Source organism: Schistocerca nitens, chromosome 3 (assembly GCF_023898315.1).
Source record: "Schistocerca nitens isolate TAMUIC-IGC-003100 chromosome 3, iqSchNite1.1, whole genome shotgun sequence".
Taxonomy (NCBI): Eukaryota; Metazoa; Arthropoda; class Insecta; order Orthoptera; family Acrididae; genus Schistocerca; species Schistocerca nitens.
This window is the reverse complement of record NC_064616.1, coordinates 625,260,276-625,278,821: the sequence shown is the minus strand read 5'-3', so window position 1 is coordinate 625,278,821 and position 18,546 is coordinate 625,260,276. Positions and strand designations below refer to the sequence as shown.

At 39.2% G+C, this 18,546-nt stretch overlaps 1 protein-coding gene across 3 annotated transcripts in view; it reads left to right on the top strand.

The window, feature by feature from the left end:
- The window catches only part of LOC126248570 (protein ST7 homolog), a 163,763-nt gene extending 146,313 nt beyond the window's left edge, over positions 1-17,450 (top strand). The window contains exons 10-11 of one of the 3 annotated variants that reach the window (XR_007545509.1): positions 2,959-3,117; positions 13,062-13,191. Coding sequence is in view for 2 of the 3 variants with exons in the window: in XM_049949672.1 (XP_049805629.1) it covers positions 13,062-13,207; positions 14,572-14,598 (173 nt within the window). In the remaining variant the exon portion in view is untranslated. Of the gene's footprint in view, positions 1-2,958; positions 3,118-6,814; positions 7,027-13,061; positions 13,208-14,571 lie in introns of those variants that run through there. The other 2 variants (XM_049949672.1, XM_049949673.1) reach the window with 2 other exon arrangements.
- The last annotated feature ends 1,096 nt before the right edge of the window (positions 17,451-18,546 follow it).

The following is an 18,546-nucleotide window of genomic DNA, read 5'->3' as shown; positions in this document are numbered from 1 at the left end:
CACAATTTTTAAAAAATCAATGAAATGTCTGTTGCTTTTGTCTGCATTGGTATTCTGTTATGGTTAAGCATTCAGTTAACATCGTCCGACAGTTTGTGTGCTGCGAAGACATATCCGCAAATCATATGAATCATGTGTATTACTTGATGTTTTGAAGAGACATGCTGTGACTAACTTTCCAGCTCTGCTTCATTTTCAAAGCCATTATTTTCTGCATTATCTTCTATTATATCATCTGTGTCCTGCATATGAGACGTCCTAACATTGTTATTAAAAAAGCAAAGTTTTGAAAGTAGACATTGCTGAGTTTGTTGTGGACTGCCTACCAGTATTTTGTCATCAAGAATATTAAAATTGGCATCCTCCCTCCCCCTCCTCCTCCAATGTGTATGTTGTTAACTACAAGTCACCATTTCCCTTGTCTTATGTGATAAGTGGTCTGACACCTGCTGATAAACTTTAGTGAGCCTTCTGTAGTTCTCAGAAATGCGCAGTTGGGGGAGGAGCAGTCTCTCTCATGTTGACAAGGATCACTTTAAACAGGAGCATCTTAATGATGTTTATTGTAGACCTTCTACAGTAGAACCTCAATTATCCAACCTTTGATTAACTGAATCCTCAAATTATAAGCCCCCCTGCTCCTAGTGACTTCAATAATCCAACCGATGGACCAGGGCTTTAGTTAAAATGATGTTACTGGAGGAAATCTGTCAGTGCTTTGTTAGAGAAAATAGAAGAGTGTTGTGATTCTTTTGATGAAAAGTCTCAACACAAAAGATGTAATTTACACAGTTGCTCAAGTATGGAAGAACTTATGAAAATCACTCTACAGAAATCACAGAAAAAGGCTTATCCTAGCCTGAACCAAGTGTATGAACTTCCAAAACCTAATGAGTCAGACAATGCAGATTTAGTGACAGATTTGCAAACACTTCAAAAAGATATCCAGTCTTTTGATGTAGAGGAATGGCTAGCAGAAGGTAACATTGCTGCTCTACCAGTGAATAATTTTGCAACAGTATAGTGCTGACCAAGAGGAGTCAGATGATGAAGAAAAGGAAGAAGACAAAAAGATCAGTCACTCTAAAGCAAAGGATGCGTATTGAGACTGCTGTCAAATATTTGGAACAACCAACTTCTACACCTACGCACATATTGTCGGGAAAGAAGTTGCATGATGCAGCTGCAAAGTCAAGGTTTAAGAAATAGAAACAAACCCCATTTTACACTTTTAAAATACATTTCATATCAAAAATTTTTGGTTTTCCTTTCTTTTTATTAGAAATATAATTTTTTGTCGAGGTTCTACTGCACTTATCTTCAGGGGTAATAGACTTGCTTTTGAGTATGCGTGAGACAACACTGTACTGTGCTAACCTGCTGTTAAATGTTACTACTTGCATAAATATTTCTGACAGAATTCTGTAATATTTTATTTGTTTAGGCATGTGTAATGAGATTGCCAGTGAGGCAACTCAGTGTCCCACATAAGATGCATGGAATGAGAAGGGAGGCATTCTTGTGTGAGCTGTAATACAAGAAGCTCGAGACTAATGATGCCCATCCAGCGAAATTCCAATGAAACAAACATGTGCCATTGCACTGTATGTGGTACAGATCCACACACCAGCAGAAAATGATTCTCAGACAATTTGAAGTCTTACACAGCATGGTGCATCACATTTTAAGAGACTCAGAAATGCACCAAAAGCTTTCAGTGGAGGACAAGGGTAATTGGCTTATCTTTTGTAAGTGCCAATTAAATCATCTTATCAACTGTTTAAAAACACACACACACACACACACACACACACACACACACACACACACACACACACACACACACACAGTGTTCACAGATTAGCCAATGTTTTGCAGTACATATATGTCAAATTGCACTGCTAAGCACTGCTGGTCCTCCGTGAAGTCTTACTGGCTGCATGAGTTAGGCAGTTAGTCAGTTGGTTGCGTGTTACATTGATCAGTCGCACGGTACGCTAGCCGTTATGATGTGGAACGTGTCAAGTGCACAAGAAATACACAAATAAAACAAGACAAGATATTTACCCCATTCCCTTAAATGGCACGAAATGCATATGCTATATTTATAGATTTATTTATTCCTATTCAAGAATTCATCTATGGTATGGAAGTAGTTGTCAAGGAGATAAGATTTCAGTTTATTTTTGAAGCTATGACTGCTGTCGGTCAGACATTTTATTTCGTTTGGTAATTTGTCAAAAATTTTTATAGTAGTATATTTTACTTTCTGTGCCAAAGATAGGTTGAGTAAAGAATAGTGTAAGTCTTTCTTTTTTCTGGTATTATAATCATGAATGTCACTGTTGTTTTTAAACTGGTCCATGTTGTTGAGAACAAATTTCATTAGTGAGTAAATGTACTGTGAGGCTGTTGTAAGAATTCCCAATCTTTTAAAAATATGCCTACAAGACATGTGACTATGAACCCCACACATTATTCTAACCACTTTCTTTTTGACCAGTGAATACTTTTTGTCTATATGTTGAGTTACCCCAAAATATTATTCCATATGACATCAGAGAGTGAAATTATGCAATGTATCTTAGCTTACTACTTTCTGTATCCTCAAAATTGACAATTATTCTGATTGCAAAAGTTACTGAACCTAGTCGCTTTAGAAGATCCTAAATATGAATTTTCCAATTATGTATGTACACCCAAAAACTTAGTATGCTCTACCCTGTCTACTGACTTCTGTTGATGTGTTATATTTATTGAAGGAACTGTACTTTTTGCAGCAGAAAATTGGATTTACTGTGTTTTTTCAAAGTTTAGAGTAAGCCCATTTGCAGAAAACCAGTTAATGACTTTTCCAAAGACCTTATTTGTATCGTTTTCAATCGGAGTTTCTTTTACTGGGTTAATAATGATGCTTGTATAATCAGCAAACAGTGTAAGTTCAGCTTCCTGTTTCAGATAGGAAGGGAGATCGTTCACACATATCAAGAACAGAAGGGGACTCACGATTGAACCCTGTGGAACACCTAATGTAATTTCACCCCAGTTAGATGAAGCGGCAAACTTATTTAAATCACTTGACCCATATAAGGAAACTTTTTGCTTCCTGTTCTGTAGGTATGACTTAACCACTCATATGCTATTCCATTTATACCATAGAATTGTAATTTCTGTAACATAATGTCATGGTTCACACAATCAAATGCTTTGGACAAGTCACAAAAGATTCCTATTGGTGACATTTTACTATTTAAGACTCTATTGTGTGTACAGTGAAATTGTATGTTGCTGTCTCAGTGGAACAGCATTTTTTAAATCCAAACTGTGATTTACTAAGTATCCCGTTACTGTTGAGATGGCTAACCACTCTTGAGTACATTACTTTCTTGAAGATTTTTGAAAATGCTGTAAGCAAGGATACTGGGGACCTGTACAGTGTTGCTAATATCAGTACTACATTATCTAACTGAAGTTCACATGCACATACCTCAAAGTGCTGATCAAGACAAAATTTGCTTACTTATACAGTTTTGCATTTATACCCTTGTTTTATGAAAATGGCAACTCCTCCTTTATCCATCCTAGATCTACAAGTGTAAGATGCTAAATTATACCCACTTATACTGACACTATCCATGCCTACAGTTACATGGTGTTCAAACAGACAGAGTATATCAATCTCATTCTTATTTTTGAGATCATCTAAACACACTAATAGATCATCTACTTTATTTTTTATTCCCCTGATATTTTGATGAAGTAAGTTGATACTGCCCTTAGCTTTACCCCTGTTTACTGTACATGAAGTTTCTTTTATTCTATTTATCTTGATTGTCATCTGTCTGGACTTTGGCTTTAACCTAAAAAACCTGTCTGCCTGGACCCATTAACCACAGGGATCACCCCTTTTGTGACTGTGGACCTCCTTACAGTTTCTGCTAATAGAGAAGCTAACTTATTTTTCCCCATCCTATTCAGGTGCAGGCCATGTGTAGTGGATCCCCACCTACCAATAGCATTTACTGGAACAACACTTATGTGAGATTTGCCGGTGTCTGGAGCATCCTGTTCAGTTCAGTGTTAACATGCCTTACAGCAGTGTTTACCCAGGGCTGATCATGGCACTGAAAGACCTCCACAAACCCCACATTTGTGTGCTCAGTTTCTGCTCCTATTTTATCCAGGTCACTCCTAATACTTTATCTTGGATTCATAGCCAGGCTGTTTCCTGCTCCTCCAACTATAATTACCTGATCTTCCTTCTCAAAGTCCCTGCATAGCTGACCTAAGTTTTCTGTCACCTGGCTAAGGCTAGCACTTAGTTTCACAAAACTTGTGACCTGGTACCCTGCACCTAATTTCTCCTGAAGCTGCTAGCCCACACCCCTCCCATGACTGCTGTCTATAAGCAGAATTCTTCTTTTCCTATTATGGTTTGATCCCAACCTGTCTTTTTTTTCTTTAAGCTAATATCCTGCTTCAACCTACTTTCAACTACATCTGGAAGATAATCAACGATTCTTGAAGAAACAAAGTCTTTATTGCTCAAAAGCTTGTCACATGAATAATATATGGTCCTCGCCATCATTCACCTTGTGTATGCCTGTTTAAGGTGTTAAATATTTTAACTACAGCAAATCTCTTCTGTCATGAAATTTATTGCAAATAACCTGTTAAGAGTTCAGAATGAACAATGACATGTATAATTATAATACTAGAACAAATTAGCTTCATTACTCTTCATGCAACTGACTTTTGATCATAAGGGCGATAAATAATGCTGCTATCAAAATCTGTAATCACTTAACCAATGGTATTAAATACCTGAGAGATAGCAAAGCTAAAATTAAAAATAAGCTGAAAAGCTCCCTCTGGATGATTCCTTCTATTTCCTGTCTGTGAAAAAGTCAGAGCTTGTGCTCCATCTCAAATGAACTCAGTGTCGAGGGGTCATTGAACCCTATTCTTCCATCCTTCTCTTTATCATGTGTGATGGTTTATTTTTCCAAACATAACATAATAATCTGTAGCCACAATTGTTTTCCTTAACTGGCTCAGATATCATTTTGTAGTACTTTCATTACCCAGTTACCGAGCGAGGTGGTGCAGTGGTTAGACACTGGACTCGCATTCGGGAGGATGACGGTTCAATCTCGCGTCCGGCCTTCCTGATTTAGGTTTTCCGTGATTTCCCTAAATCGCTCCGGGCAAATGCCGGGATGGTTCCTCTGAAGGGGCACGGCCGACTTCCTACCCCGTCCTTCCGTAATCCGATGAGACCGATGACCACGCTGTCTGGTCTCCTTCCCCAAACCAACCAACCAACCGTTACCCAGTTAACAAGCTCTTGTTTCTAAGATTTTGAGTAGTGCCCACTGGATCAGAGATTATATATATATGTAGCGCTATACAGGCATGCTTTGCAGGCACAAAGATAAATACTGGCGCCAAAACCTCTGCGTCAGATTTTTAAATCTAAGATGACTCTAATTTCTGTGCAGAATGTAATGTACTAAAGAGACGTCTGCAAAGGTTTTCAGAAGGAGAAAAATTTTCACTAAATTCTCGTTCAGAACATTTTCTATCATGCGCAGTCTATTATTTGGTTCTTGTTGTTCATTATCAAAGAAAGCAGTAGTGTAAGTAACAACAAATAGCAGTCTCTTCCCATTGTTTCACTAATGAGACAATTCCTCTCTCTCTCTCTCTCTCTCTCTCTCTCGCGTACAAAAGCAAGACATGCCGCGAGCGGTGACAGGTCGTAAACACTCATTATCAGAATGCAACAAACAATGCATGACACAGTACAGTAATGCATTTTCAGCATAAAGTGACGTAAACACCTATAACATAGAGAATGGCACTTATCAGATCAAAGGAAAATAAGCAATCGATTCAAACCAGACGAAGCACGTGAAAAAGGAAGGGTACCCGTATAAATACAGACGGAGCACCTGACGCATAGCAATGGCTACCTGGTAAAGCTTAACTGCTAAGCTTACGACTCGAACCAAACTACTGTAGCTGTATCGTCATTCATTCGACCTAAATGTGCCTCATATTACAATGGACCAACTTTGTTTCAGTTTGGAGGTGCAGCCTTAAACTTTTCTCTCCCCTTGAATTTCGAGTCTCAAATTTGAGGTGCGGCTTAGATTCGGGAAATTTTTTTTTTCCTTGATTTTCAAGTCTCATTTTCCAGGTGCGGCTTAGATTCGAGTGCGGCTTAGATTCAAGTAAATACGGTATAAATTGTGCCAACAGCATTTTAGCCTACAATGTCTAAATACTTGCCATTAAAGTTCTCTGAAGTTACCTTTCCCTGTATGTCTACTACAGAGATAAACATAAGAATGCTCTTCTTGAGGTCAATAGAACAGTACTCGGTGCCACCACCAACTTGTGATGCTCATTATTGTTATCAGATGAATACAGTAACCCGCCAATGACTACACCTACTGCCCACAGTGGGCATAAGTCATGCCACTATGGCAAGTGTAGTATGACCGACAGTCAAATGACGCACTCGCACGCAACTATCCAAGATGGCCTCCAGGTGCAGTCCGGTCACCAACTACCATCGGCAGATTCGCTATGCATGCGTAGTACTACACCAGCAACACCTGATATGGATAGGCATGCACAGGCCTCCAGGCTCTCTGTTGTTAAATGTGTTTGAGACATGTGAACTACTTTCATTGTATTCTTGTTGATGTCCTGCTGTGGCTCAAAAAATTGTATCTCCTTTATGGACATGTGTTCCTAGTTAGAACGCAAGTGGCGATGATGAGGGTCCAATTTTCGTATGTTTCAGAGTCTGTGGTTTTCCTGCTGTTCCACTCTCCAGGGAAGCTTTAGTCTGATCACTCCTACAACAACAGGTGCATATGGTGTTGGAACAGTTATTGGCTGTGTTGACCCGGGTTTAGCTGCCAGTTGTTCACCTGCTGCCATTCTCCACCTATGATGAATCCGCAGAAGACTGGGGTGCTAATGAGAAATGGCTTCTCCAACATTTCGTGGCATTCTGGGGTGGTCAACACGGAGGTCTGTAAGGCTGTTTTCTTATGTTGGATACTCCTCATATGTATCACTTACTGCATCAGTTTCTGATTAGCAAGAATCAGCGTCGCTTTCTTTTGATGATGGGTTTCCTTTGCTGCCATTCTGTCACCACAAGCGTACACATGTGGTCGCTGCACGTGTTGAATTCTACCAGTTCTGTCACAAACAGCCGCAGCAGTCATATTGAGCTTGCATGACTGAGATTCATGGCCTCACAATAATAAGTGTCAGTTTGTCACAGCTAGTCTTATGCAGACATCATGGTCAGACACACAATCGTTTGTCCAGCCCCAGTTAGGGAGGTGTGGCAACATGTGCTTCAGTTTGAGAACACTACTTTAGAAGAGGTTTTGAATATTGCACAGTTGTTCGAGATCTCTCACATTGTGGGCCGCCAATTGGAGGCTTGCATTTGTGTTGCTGTTGTTAAGAGCATGCAGCCCCGGTGGTTATAATGCAGTACACAGGGGGAAGAGGAGGTAATAACAGTATCAACAATCCAACTGGGCTGATGCAGAGAGACATGTCATTGGCAGCGGGAACAGTGAATGCCACTTCTTGCATGCCCCTCTTGTTTCATACAGCACAAGTAGACCCGCCATAAGTGGTGGACCTCTTGCCATAAATGTAAAGCTATTGATCCTACAAGTCAGCAGAAGGGCCGCCATGTCCGTACTCAACTCACAAATGTATGACAGGCTAGGGTCTCCACCATTGGCACACATCGAGCATCAGTTGGTAAGCTACAACAGACAGCAGATCCCTACTCTCGGCCGATTCATGGCTGACAAAGTTTACAAGTCAATTGCCTGTACCATTACATATCTTGTGGTTAATGATTCAAGTACTGAAAATTTGTTTGGGTTAGATTCCTTTGTTACTTCCGAATTTTCTGTTTCGGATGCTTCTCAGGTCAGACCAAGTACCTTATGACAAATTGGATTCCTTGGGTTCTGAACTTTTATCTCTGTTTGCCCCTGTGTTAGGGTATGCAAACAATTACGTGGCACACATCACACTCAAACTCTCTGCCTGCCCTCACTTATTTTGAGTGTGGCTGGTGCCAGTAGGTTTACACGGCCAGGTTAAGATGTAGCTGGATCGCTTAACTTCAGTCACTTAACTTCATTGGGAGTGATTAAACAAGTTTTCTCAAATGAATGGGCTATATCCTTAGTGACTGTAAAGAAGCTATCTGCTCAGTTACAGCTTCCTGGCAACCTCGGTGTCAATCTTAATGCACAGTTACTCGTAGACACTTATCCCCTGCCTCTCTGAGATGAGCTGCTCACAGAGTTCTCTGAGGGTCAATTCTTTCCGAAAATTGATTTGGCCACAGCCGACCTTCAGATTTCATTAATATGCCATTCAGTTTCCATCAGTATTAATGACTAATGTTTGGGGTCGTTAGTGTGCCTGCCATCTTTCAGTGTTTTTTAGAACAAGTTTTGATGGGTGTCCTTCATTGCATTAACTATCTTCATGAGACTGTCATGACAGGTGCTTCAACAGATTTACTGCTCTACAAACTGCAGGTCTCAAATGTAAGCTCAATAAATCTCATGTTTTACAGCCTTCCATTGTTTATTTGGGACATGAAAACTCATTCATGGCAGGGTGTGCACTCCATGGAATAACATGTTGCTGCCATTACAGATATCTAATCTGTGAAAACTTCTTGGCAAAGTGACATAGTACACAAGTTTATTCCCAGAGCAGCTACTGTCGTCCACTCCTTTGCATCTCTTGCTTCAGAAAAGTGATCCTTATGTTTATTCTGGGGCCCGTCAGTGTAGTTTTGTGCAGCTTAAGAATAGTGTCTTTACTTTGTACCATGTCTTGCAACATTTCAACCCGGCAAGCATCTGGGCCTAGATATGGACACATCCCAGTGCAGGGTGGGGGCGGTCCTGGCCCATCGCCATTCAGATGGCTCCAAACAGCCTATTACTTTCATGTTGAAAACACTCAGCTCAGCAGCACTATTCTCAGGTGTAAAAAGAAGCTCTTGCTATTGTCTGTGCATTAAAAAAATCATGTGTTCTTGTATGGTGCAAAATTTTATTTAATTACCCACCATAAGCCCTTGGTTTCCCTGTTTAGTGTGTCAGTTTTCTTATCAGACAAAGCCACTCATTGTCTTTAGCGTTGTTTTGTGTTCTTGTCCCAGTACAACTATGAGATCCATTTTCATCCCATATCGCAGCATGTGAACACAGATGCTCTATCACGGCTCCCCATGGACCCTGACCACTCTTTTGATCAGGAGGAATAGCTTTGTTTGCAATTGGACACGGAAATGAGGCACACGGTGGATGGCTTCCCCACGACCAGTTCACGTATTGCCTATGTAGTGGTGGTGGATCCAGTACTCCAGAAGGTTGTACACATGATATAACATGGGTGGCCCAACTGTCCTCAGGACTGAGCATCGGACCCACTTTGAAATCTTTGTGTGTTGCGCCATTGCCTCTCCTTCCTGGATAGTGTTATTCTCTTGTCGACAGAAGAGTTTACTCTCCATGTCATGGTGCCAGCCGCTCTGCTACGTGAGGTCCTCTGCTTGTTATACCAGGGTCACTGGGAGTTCTCTCACACAAAACTGGTGGTGTGCTGACATGTGATTTGGATGGGTATCTGTGGGGAAGTGCAACACCTTGTTGCAGTCTCTGCAAGTGTTCAGATCAGCAGGTGGTGTGCCATACACTTCTTCTTCTTCTTTCCATGTTTGACCCCTATGCAGCATTGTGACAGGGTCCACCACGATTTTGCTGGTCCTTTTCTTGACAGTGTCAGGTTATTGACAATTGATGCTTTTTCTCATCTCGTTCGCTCTATGTCTGTGACAGCAGACATGACTATCAAGGCCCTGTCAGAGCTATTATTCATAGAAGGCCTGCCTTGCAGCCTGGTTTTGGACAGTGATCCTCAGTTCATGACACTGTATTTCAAGGACTTTCGTACACACAATGGCATTCGTCCCATCATGGTGCCTTCTTTCCAACCAGTCGAATGGTGAACTGGAATGTCTTGTCCTAACATTTAAGACACAGATGCACAAGTGTGTCTAAGATTTGCCAGCCAAGGAGGTGCTCACATTTTTAAGCTCTTAGAGAATGATGTCATTTGGGGCCAAGATTCCATCAGAGTTTCTGCAAGCTGTCAGTGCCCATGGGTGCTCACCTCTTACTGCTGGGCGGGAGTCCCCCAGCAGCATCAGTATTGTCATGTTTGCGATTGGTACACCAGTGTGGGCCAGAGCATTTGGCTGGTGCACTCACTTCATTCGAGTCATCATCATCATCAACGGTCAGCGCGATTTCGTGTCTTCTTGATTCACACCAAAGGTCAACTCGCAGCATGCCACCAGAGAAATTTGCATGAATTTATGTACCAGAATAGGCACATGCTGCCGCCTCAATCCATGGGCCCAATGCCTCGTTCTATGTCAGGCTTACTCGCTTGGGTGTCGAGCAGGCATGTTTGTGCCTATCTACCCTGGTGGTTGGGGCTATGTCAGCATCAAAGATGGGTTTGCTTCATGTGGCCGGTGCCGGCAACTCCAACTGTGCTGAGCAGGCGCTGCCATCAGTGGGGACAGAAACTGTGTCTTAGTTGCCAGAGCCTCTGCTCTGCAGTCTGCCACTGTTGTGGATTCTGAAATCCAGATGACTCCCAACTGACTGTTGCTGGTCATGACCTGTGGATGTACCGAGGTCCACGGGCAGCTGGGGGTTGCCCTCGTCTCCCTCACTTTCGGTCTGGGCAGATTGAAACTTCTTACACCTTCAGCTGCCAGCCTAGGCACCACCATAGATACCATGAATGTCTCTTCAGTCACAGCATCATGAACAGCAATGCGTGGTCTTCCTCCTTCCCTCCCCCCACCCCCCACCCTCCACACTACCCTTCCCCACAAGGAAGTAGCTTTGTAGTAACCTGTTGGTTACTACACCTACTGCTCACAGCAGACATAAGTCGGCCCACTATGGCAAGCGTAGTGCGCACCGATATTCAAACGGTGTGCCAGCAGCTACACGAGGTGGCCACAAGGCGCAGCCCTGTCACTGACCACCATCACCAGGTCCGTTTGCGCAGCACTAAATCAGTGACATCTGACATGGAGAGCATCTATATAAGGTCTTCAAGCTCTCAGCTGTTAAAAGTGTTAGAGATGTGGCCACTACTTTCATTGTATTGTTGTTGATATCACTCCATGACCCATTAAACTGTGTCTATTTTACAGCCATATGTTTCCTTGTGTTCCAATTTAGAACAATGAACAGTGCTTTAAAAAGAGTCTGTGAAATACCTCCAGTGAGTGATAAAGATACGCAGTATATCAACATTCAGTCAACACCCCATCAAAAGTCTTATAAGCAAGCTGAAAATTTGGATATGTGAAATGTATATGGTTATGCTACAGAATACGAGAGCTTCTACTATTGTTCTAGTCTGTAATTACTTTTTTATTGTGTTATTGAGTTTGTAGGTTCTTTTGCAGTTGCCAAGAGAGAACTCATCGCACTAAAATATGATGTTGGAACGTTCCTCATTGCAATATTTTGAATTTAGCCGATGATAATTTCTGACAGTTAGTCACTGTTGTCTTCTAGTAATATGAGGGCTATCCAAAATGTGGATTGCATTTTCGCCTGCAGAAACAATGGGCAGGGTAGTATGTCCATATTGTTGTCTGCACATTTGTCCATTCAGTCGACATGTAGCTGCACCATGGTGAGGTTTGTGTCATTTCCTGTTATTCCACAGTAAAAGTTTCAAATCCATGCTGCTATTGAAAATCCCACGAGTTGTAAAGTGCAGTCAGCAGTAAGGTTTTTGTTGGCAAAAAATCATAAAGTGATAAAAATTATAGGCTACTATGCAAAGCATATGGAAACAACGAAGACTGGGTGCACCAGTGGTGCATTAGATTTAAAAGTGGCTGAACTAATGTTCACGATGAAGAGCAAAGTGGGTGATCAAGTGTTGTGACTGGTGAACTGGCTGCAAAAGATAGTGAGAAGATTGAAGAAAACTACTGATTCACGATGCTGTAGCTCTCATTTAGTTTTCCACAAATTTCATGAAGTGTGTTGCATCAAATCATAGCAGTGCTTTGATGATGATGTGGAACTGCTGTAGGGCATGACTCTGAGGTCTCAAGCAGCTAAATGTTATGACACTGGTATTTCAAAGATTGTTTGCCACTATGATAAGTGCCTAAATTTGCATGGTGGAGACTATATTGAAAAGTAATATTTAAGTGTAACTTTGGAATGAATGAAACATAATTTTTTTGTATTTCATTTTAATATCAAAACATAATCATTTTTCTGGCTAGCCCTTGTATAATAATATTGCGCTGCGCAACAACATACAGAGGACTACAGGAGCAAGATTTGCATAACAATCAACATTTCTGAACTCTGTTAACAGTTTAAAACATAACATATGAATCAAAACCGTTCATTTTGAAATGCTGTAAAGCGATAGTAATGTGTTCCATTGTATTTTTAATCCAGGTTTATTGTTTGTATGTTGTTTTAAAAGTAGTGCATCAGTTATTTTGTCTGAGACAGCAGACCAACACTTTCTGCATACTTGTTGATGATAAATGGATGACGAACTTTGGTTTACAAAGTGGCATGTAATCACCTGTGAAATACCAATAGTTTCTATTCTACTATAACGTGTTCTTACCTTCTCTTTCTGCCTCCCTGCATCACATTACCACTATCCCTTCAGTATGTGTTCCTGTATGGGTATTCGGTAACTAAATCACAAGGTCACTATCTTGTCACTCTTTCAGCATACTTCACTCTTTTCTTCTATCACATTTCAAATTCTGTGCTTCTGCTTTCTGGTACATATAAGTTTTCACATTTACATTACATTTACATATAATCTGCCTTTTGTTTGTGACTTTTTATGTCAAAGAACTTGTTCTCTAAATGTTAAAATTGTATCATACATGTAAAATATTTATGTTTAAGCTGCAGCCTTCAGTGATGTCAGCATGTATCCAAAGAAGGAGCTCCCTTTCTTCATTCTGTTTACGGCTGGCCTGTGTTCCTTCACAGCCTTGCTGGCACTGCTTACACACCAGTATCCAGAACCTATGGGAGTTATTGCAAAGACGGTAAATTGTTATTCTTTGCTGGCATTTATATGTAATGAGAGAAGTATTAAATCTGCATAGAAACAAGCATTCAAAATGGTTCAAATGGCTCTGAGCACTATGAGACTTAACTTCTTAGGTTATCAGTCCCCTAGAACTAAGAACTAATTAAACCTAACTAACCTAAGGACATCACACACATCCATGCCCGAGGCAGGATTCGAACATGCGACCGTAGCGGTCGCTCGGCTCCAGGCTGTAGCGCCTAGAACCGCACGGCCACTCCGGCCGGCTGAAACAAGCATTGAAGGGTATCTCTATTCTTAAGGCAAAATTTTTTTAACAGTGAAAGACATTAGTGTCAGTTAAAATACATCATTTTTGAGAGCATAATTCCTTAATTTTTGCAATCCAGTCCCATTACCTTTCCAAGTATGGAAAAATGGAAGGATATGATGTCTTTTTGAGATTTTGTAGAGATGCTACACAAACTCAGTCCTCTTTGCTATCTACATTAAATGATTTAGAGAAACAGTGGAAAACCAAAATCAAGATGGCAGGGTAGGTATTTTAGCGTGTTTATTCCCAAATAAAAGTCCAGTACTTGAAATGTTTCTCCACATAACTTTGTGACCATGACCCTCAGTGATATTGCACACACTTTTCTTATTCCTTGGCAGTATTGCCCCATACTTCTGAAATTGAAAAATATGTTTTAATTTCATTAATTCATCAGATGACTTGGTTGACCTAAAAATTTCAGCTCCGAGTTCCTTAGCTAAGATCTTTGGTTTGTTTACAATGTACTTCAGTTATTACCAGTTTTTATTACAGTGTATAAAAACTGTCAAATCTATCTTGTAGTTTCTTATGGTAGGTAACAATGGAATTATGGGTGCTCTTTTCACAGAAAAGAGCTGTTGGTGTGGAAAATTGGGGAGGTTTGGTTATAGAAGAGAAGACTTCACTGAGGAGGACTTTTTTTACAGGTGGAGAATAGTTAAGCAACCATGGTTGCAATTTTCGTTGGTTTCTAGAGAACTTTTCAGTAAATACTGAAAATACTGTGGTATAATGGCCACTTTTAGCAACTGTTAAAACAAATGTGGCAGGTGTCTAATGATATGATTGTCAATAGGAATATTAAAAAATGATGGCATGGACTACAAAGAAATGAGATAAATTTGTGTGTGTGTGTGTGTGTGTGTGTGTGTGTGTGTGTGTGTGTGTGTGTGTTCTCATTTATTTGACAGTGATGTGCTGTTAGTTTGTTTTCTGTTGTGTATTTGTGTTTCAGATTATTTATTGGAAGAAGATAATATGCCTTTCTTTTTTTGTTTTTACTTTTATTCCAGCAGAAATGATTATTGTCTTCATTTTTTCAGATCTGTAATTCCAGTGAGGAGAAATGAAGAAGAAAGGAACCAATTGAAAGAAAGATGTCTGTTGATATTGAATTTGCAAGATTTATAGATGGATGAAAGGCAATATAGAAATGAGGAATTGACTGATGTATGTGTGGGTTACCTTGTTGGAATCATGTTTCATTTTCCTAAAGATATTGTGTTCAAAGAAATAGAGCTTGCAATTTTGGAATGGGGTGTTGAGTATCAGAATGTTTGTACTTGGTCCAGGGACACTGCACAAACACCAGGAATACAGAAGATTGTAATACTTCGCTATAATGCAAAGAAAGGCAGAACTCTACAGGTCAGAGTAATAGATGACTGAAAAAAAGTCTATTTTCTAGAGGAACAATAATTAATGATGCGTGCAGCAATGGAAAGAGTGTAATGTGAGTTTAAAAAAAAGGTTTCAGAGTATTGACTGTACTGACTATGCAGAGTATTTTTCTTGGCAGTTTAGTGAAAAATAGTTTCCAGTTTACACATGGCAACCAAGACGTTGATCTCTTGCAATAATTTTTGATGATGTACTCATATAACTTCTGCTGACAGTTTGTCAACTTTTCATAAGATGCGAGACTTCTACCAATGTGAATGAATTTTTTTTCTTTTATGAACAGCTTTACTTTATCAAAGTTTGAATGATAGATAAATTTATGTAATTTTATGTAATATGATACACATGTAGAATTTGAGAGGCATCAGCTTCATTACAGTTTGCCACCCACTTAGGGTCATCTGAGCAATATTCAACACTAAAATTCACAGTAGTGAGAAAGTGTGTTTTCCAGTTTTACTCAAAAACAGTTCTGGTATGTATATGAAGTAGGAATGTAATTTTATATTTATGAAGTAAGACAGTGTCGAAATATTGTATAAAAGGAAATAGGAGCCCTTGTTTCCATTTTTTCAGTACTTTGGTTACTATTTTGAAGTGAAAATATCACAGACTTCTGTAAATAAATTTAAATATTATACTTATTTTTGGATATGCTAAGTATTAACACCTGTTCTGATGCGACACTAGACAAAATGCTAGATGATTGTACAGGCTTTTAATAACAAAGTTAAAGTTTACCAGCAACTGTTTTATAGTAAAAGTTCTGTGACAAAAGTGTAAACAATTTTTAAAGATCAGATAATGTAGATACCTAATGTTGTCTCTGTTTAGTTCCCGTTAGATGTACAAAGTGCACTTTAATGTGTTAAGCTTGTCCAGTATTACAGGTGATTGTTTCCTAAAGAACAGAATTTTAACAAATTTGTAGCTCTGTAAATTGCTGAGAGATTGGAGACACCATGATCATCAGGCTTTCCTTCTGCCATCTCTGGAGGAAGATAGTCCAAGATGCCAGACATTGTCTTCCACTGATTGCTTGGTCCATGTACAGAACAACCAAAATCAGCCATTTTTATTTTATTATAATTAGTAAGAAGCAAACTCTCAATCTTTGCCTTGATGAATCACATTATTTTTATGGAAATACTACAAGGCGTTTGCAACCGGTAAATATGTCTTGCTGCTATAGGTTCGATAAAATGGCCATTTGGGTATGCACTAAGTACTTTGTACAGTTCTCCTTTAGCAGCAAACTTTAAAATTAAATATATCTTCTTATAATAAAAGTGTGTATAGAGCTATAGGACATAAAGGTGCCTCAGATCTGTCTGTATCTTTATATCTCGGAAAAAATGTCTTTCAAGTCTGACACCAACAATTTCTGATTATAGCATTATTTTCAGGGAACTTATAATCCCTGTTGTCTTATCTGTTGCTGTGTACACATGTCCATGCTGCTGCTGGTTGTACAGTGTCCCAGATTGATTAAATTGCACAGTTATATGAATTCGTACTGCCTGTATGGTTTAATGTCATACATGTTACATGTAATGACATCTTTGTTATTTGAGAATTATATAGCTGAAATAGCTGGACAAATGATGGAGTCAAAAATATAACATTTGATGTGTTTTCACTGCCTTTTACCTTTACATCAGGCACAATTTATGTGGCTGCAGATCCATACTGTTTAGTTTTAGGGTTGAATCCTTTGTGATGAATGGTGTTCAGTGAAAGAGCATTTGTATAAATAAAGTAGGCTTTAATCATTAATAGTTAAATGGAACAATGAACTAAATTAATAATTTCTTATGTTTTATATCTGCTGTTTTCTCTGCTGGCAGGAATTTCAGCAGTTGAATGTGTCCGTTGTTCTCTCATTATTTATAAGTGGGACCACTTGTGTACTCCACAGTTAAGGTCTTGTATGAATTTATAATGGCAGCAGTTTGCTTTTAGCTGATACTGCTCTTGTCTTTGCCTTATTGTTGAAAATAACAGATCTAACCTCAGTAATTTCTAGGAATATATTATGTGGATTCCAGGCTGGGAGGAAAATGTTGTTATTCATTAAATGTAAATGTCATCACCAAAGAATTCATATGGAATTCTTCATCCAACTATTGTGATTGTAACTGTGTATCCTCAAGGCTCGTGATTTTTTATGTAAGGTATTGTTGAAAAGTTATTGTTGTGATTTTTTATGTAAGGTATTGTTGAAAAGTTACTGTAAAGTTTTAGTGTGTTACAATTTGTCTGCTTGTGAGCTTATTTATACTGATAAGACAATCTGCCAAGGATAGTATACAGTGAATTTACTCACCTGATAAAAGTGAGCAAATGAAGAACTGAAATAATAAAAGCAGCCAATACGGCATATTATGAAATTTTTGTTATATTTTATATTGTCATTTGTGTAGATTTTCTGATTGTAGTAGGTTATCTTATGCTGTTTGTCTTAACAAGAAAACACTGTAATAATTGTCTCAGAAGAAATCACTTACTTTCTTTCTGTATTCAAATAAAATTACTAAAAGACCAAACATTTTTTTTTCTTTTTAATGCTTTGCAATATGTAAATGAAAATAATGCTGTTACTTAGGGTTTGCAAGTATGCTTCCTAGATTTTGTAAAAAAAGTGTATCAAATTAAATAGTAAAGAAAACACATTTAATAGAACATACATGAAGATCATCCTAAGGTTTGAGTCATAACTATATTCTAGGATCATAGTGAGAAGATTGAGATATTGGTGGAGATATGGGAACAGTGCTGGACACAAAGTAATGTGACTTTTGATCGACTGCTGTATTTCTTCAAATAATAATATCTACAGTCATGGATCTTGACCACCATTACCATTGGTAAATTAATAGAAAATATTAGTTGTGTAATACAACAATAGAAAACAAATAAGAAAGGGAATAAACATACTGATAAGCAATGTCAAATCCCGAACGGAATATGGGAGAGACATAGTCAGTAACTGGAATTGGAAGCAGTAAATTTTTTGGTTTTAGCTAATAATTTTCTGAAGTTTTGTTCGTATTGGTATTAGCTGTCATGTTGTAGTATTAATACAAGTAGTTGCTTTCTTAGTAGGCAGAGAATTTCGAGACCATTATTGTTAGTTCTATAAATAGTTCTACTGGTGTAACTAAACTTTAGTAACGTAGACGTATAGTTTTTCCCAGTAACTGTAAAATTTTACCGTGAGTGAGAAGTGTGGGCTCTGTCGTAGGTTTGTGAGTAGTGGGTTACAGGTGGGATTTGTTCAAAGTATTTTTGTTGAGGGGAATGCAGTGGGGAAGCTAGTGGTCATTTTAGTGAGATCCACCCCTGGGAATGCAGAATCTGTAGCAGAAATAAGTTGATAGAGAAGCAGGAGCCCTTCATGTGCAATTACAATGTGCCAAGGAGGAACTAGATAGGTAGAGGACGGTGATGGGTGTTGGGGAATGGGAACTGGCAGTTGGCAAGAAGGCAGCTAGGATGAGGAGATATTCAGACCGTTTTCTTTGCGTATATGCAATAGATTTGACCCACTGTCAGAGTTGAGTGGAGAGGAGCCTCGTGTAGCTGTAGATGTAGGGAATATGCAGCAGCCCTCAGCA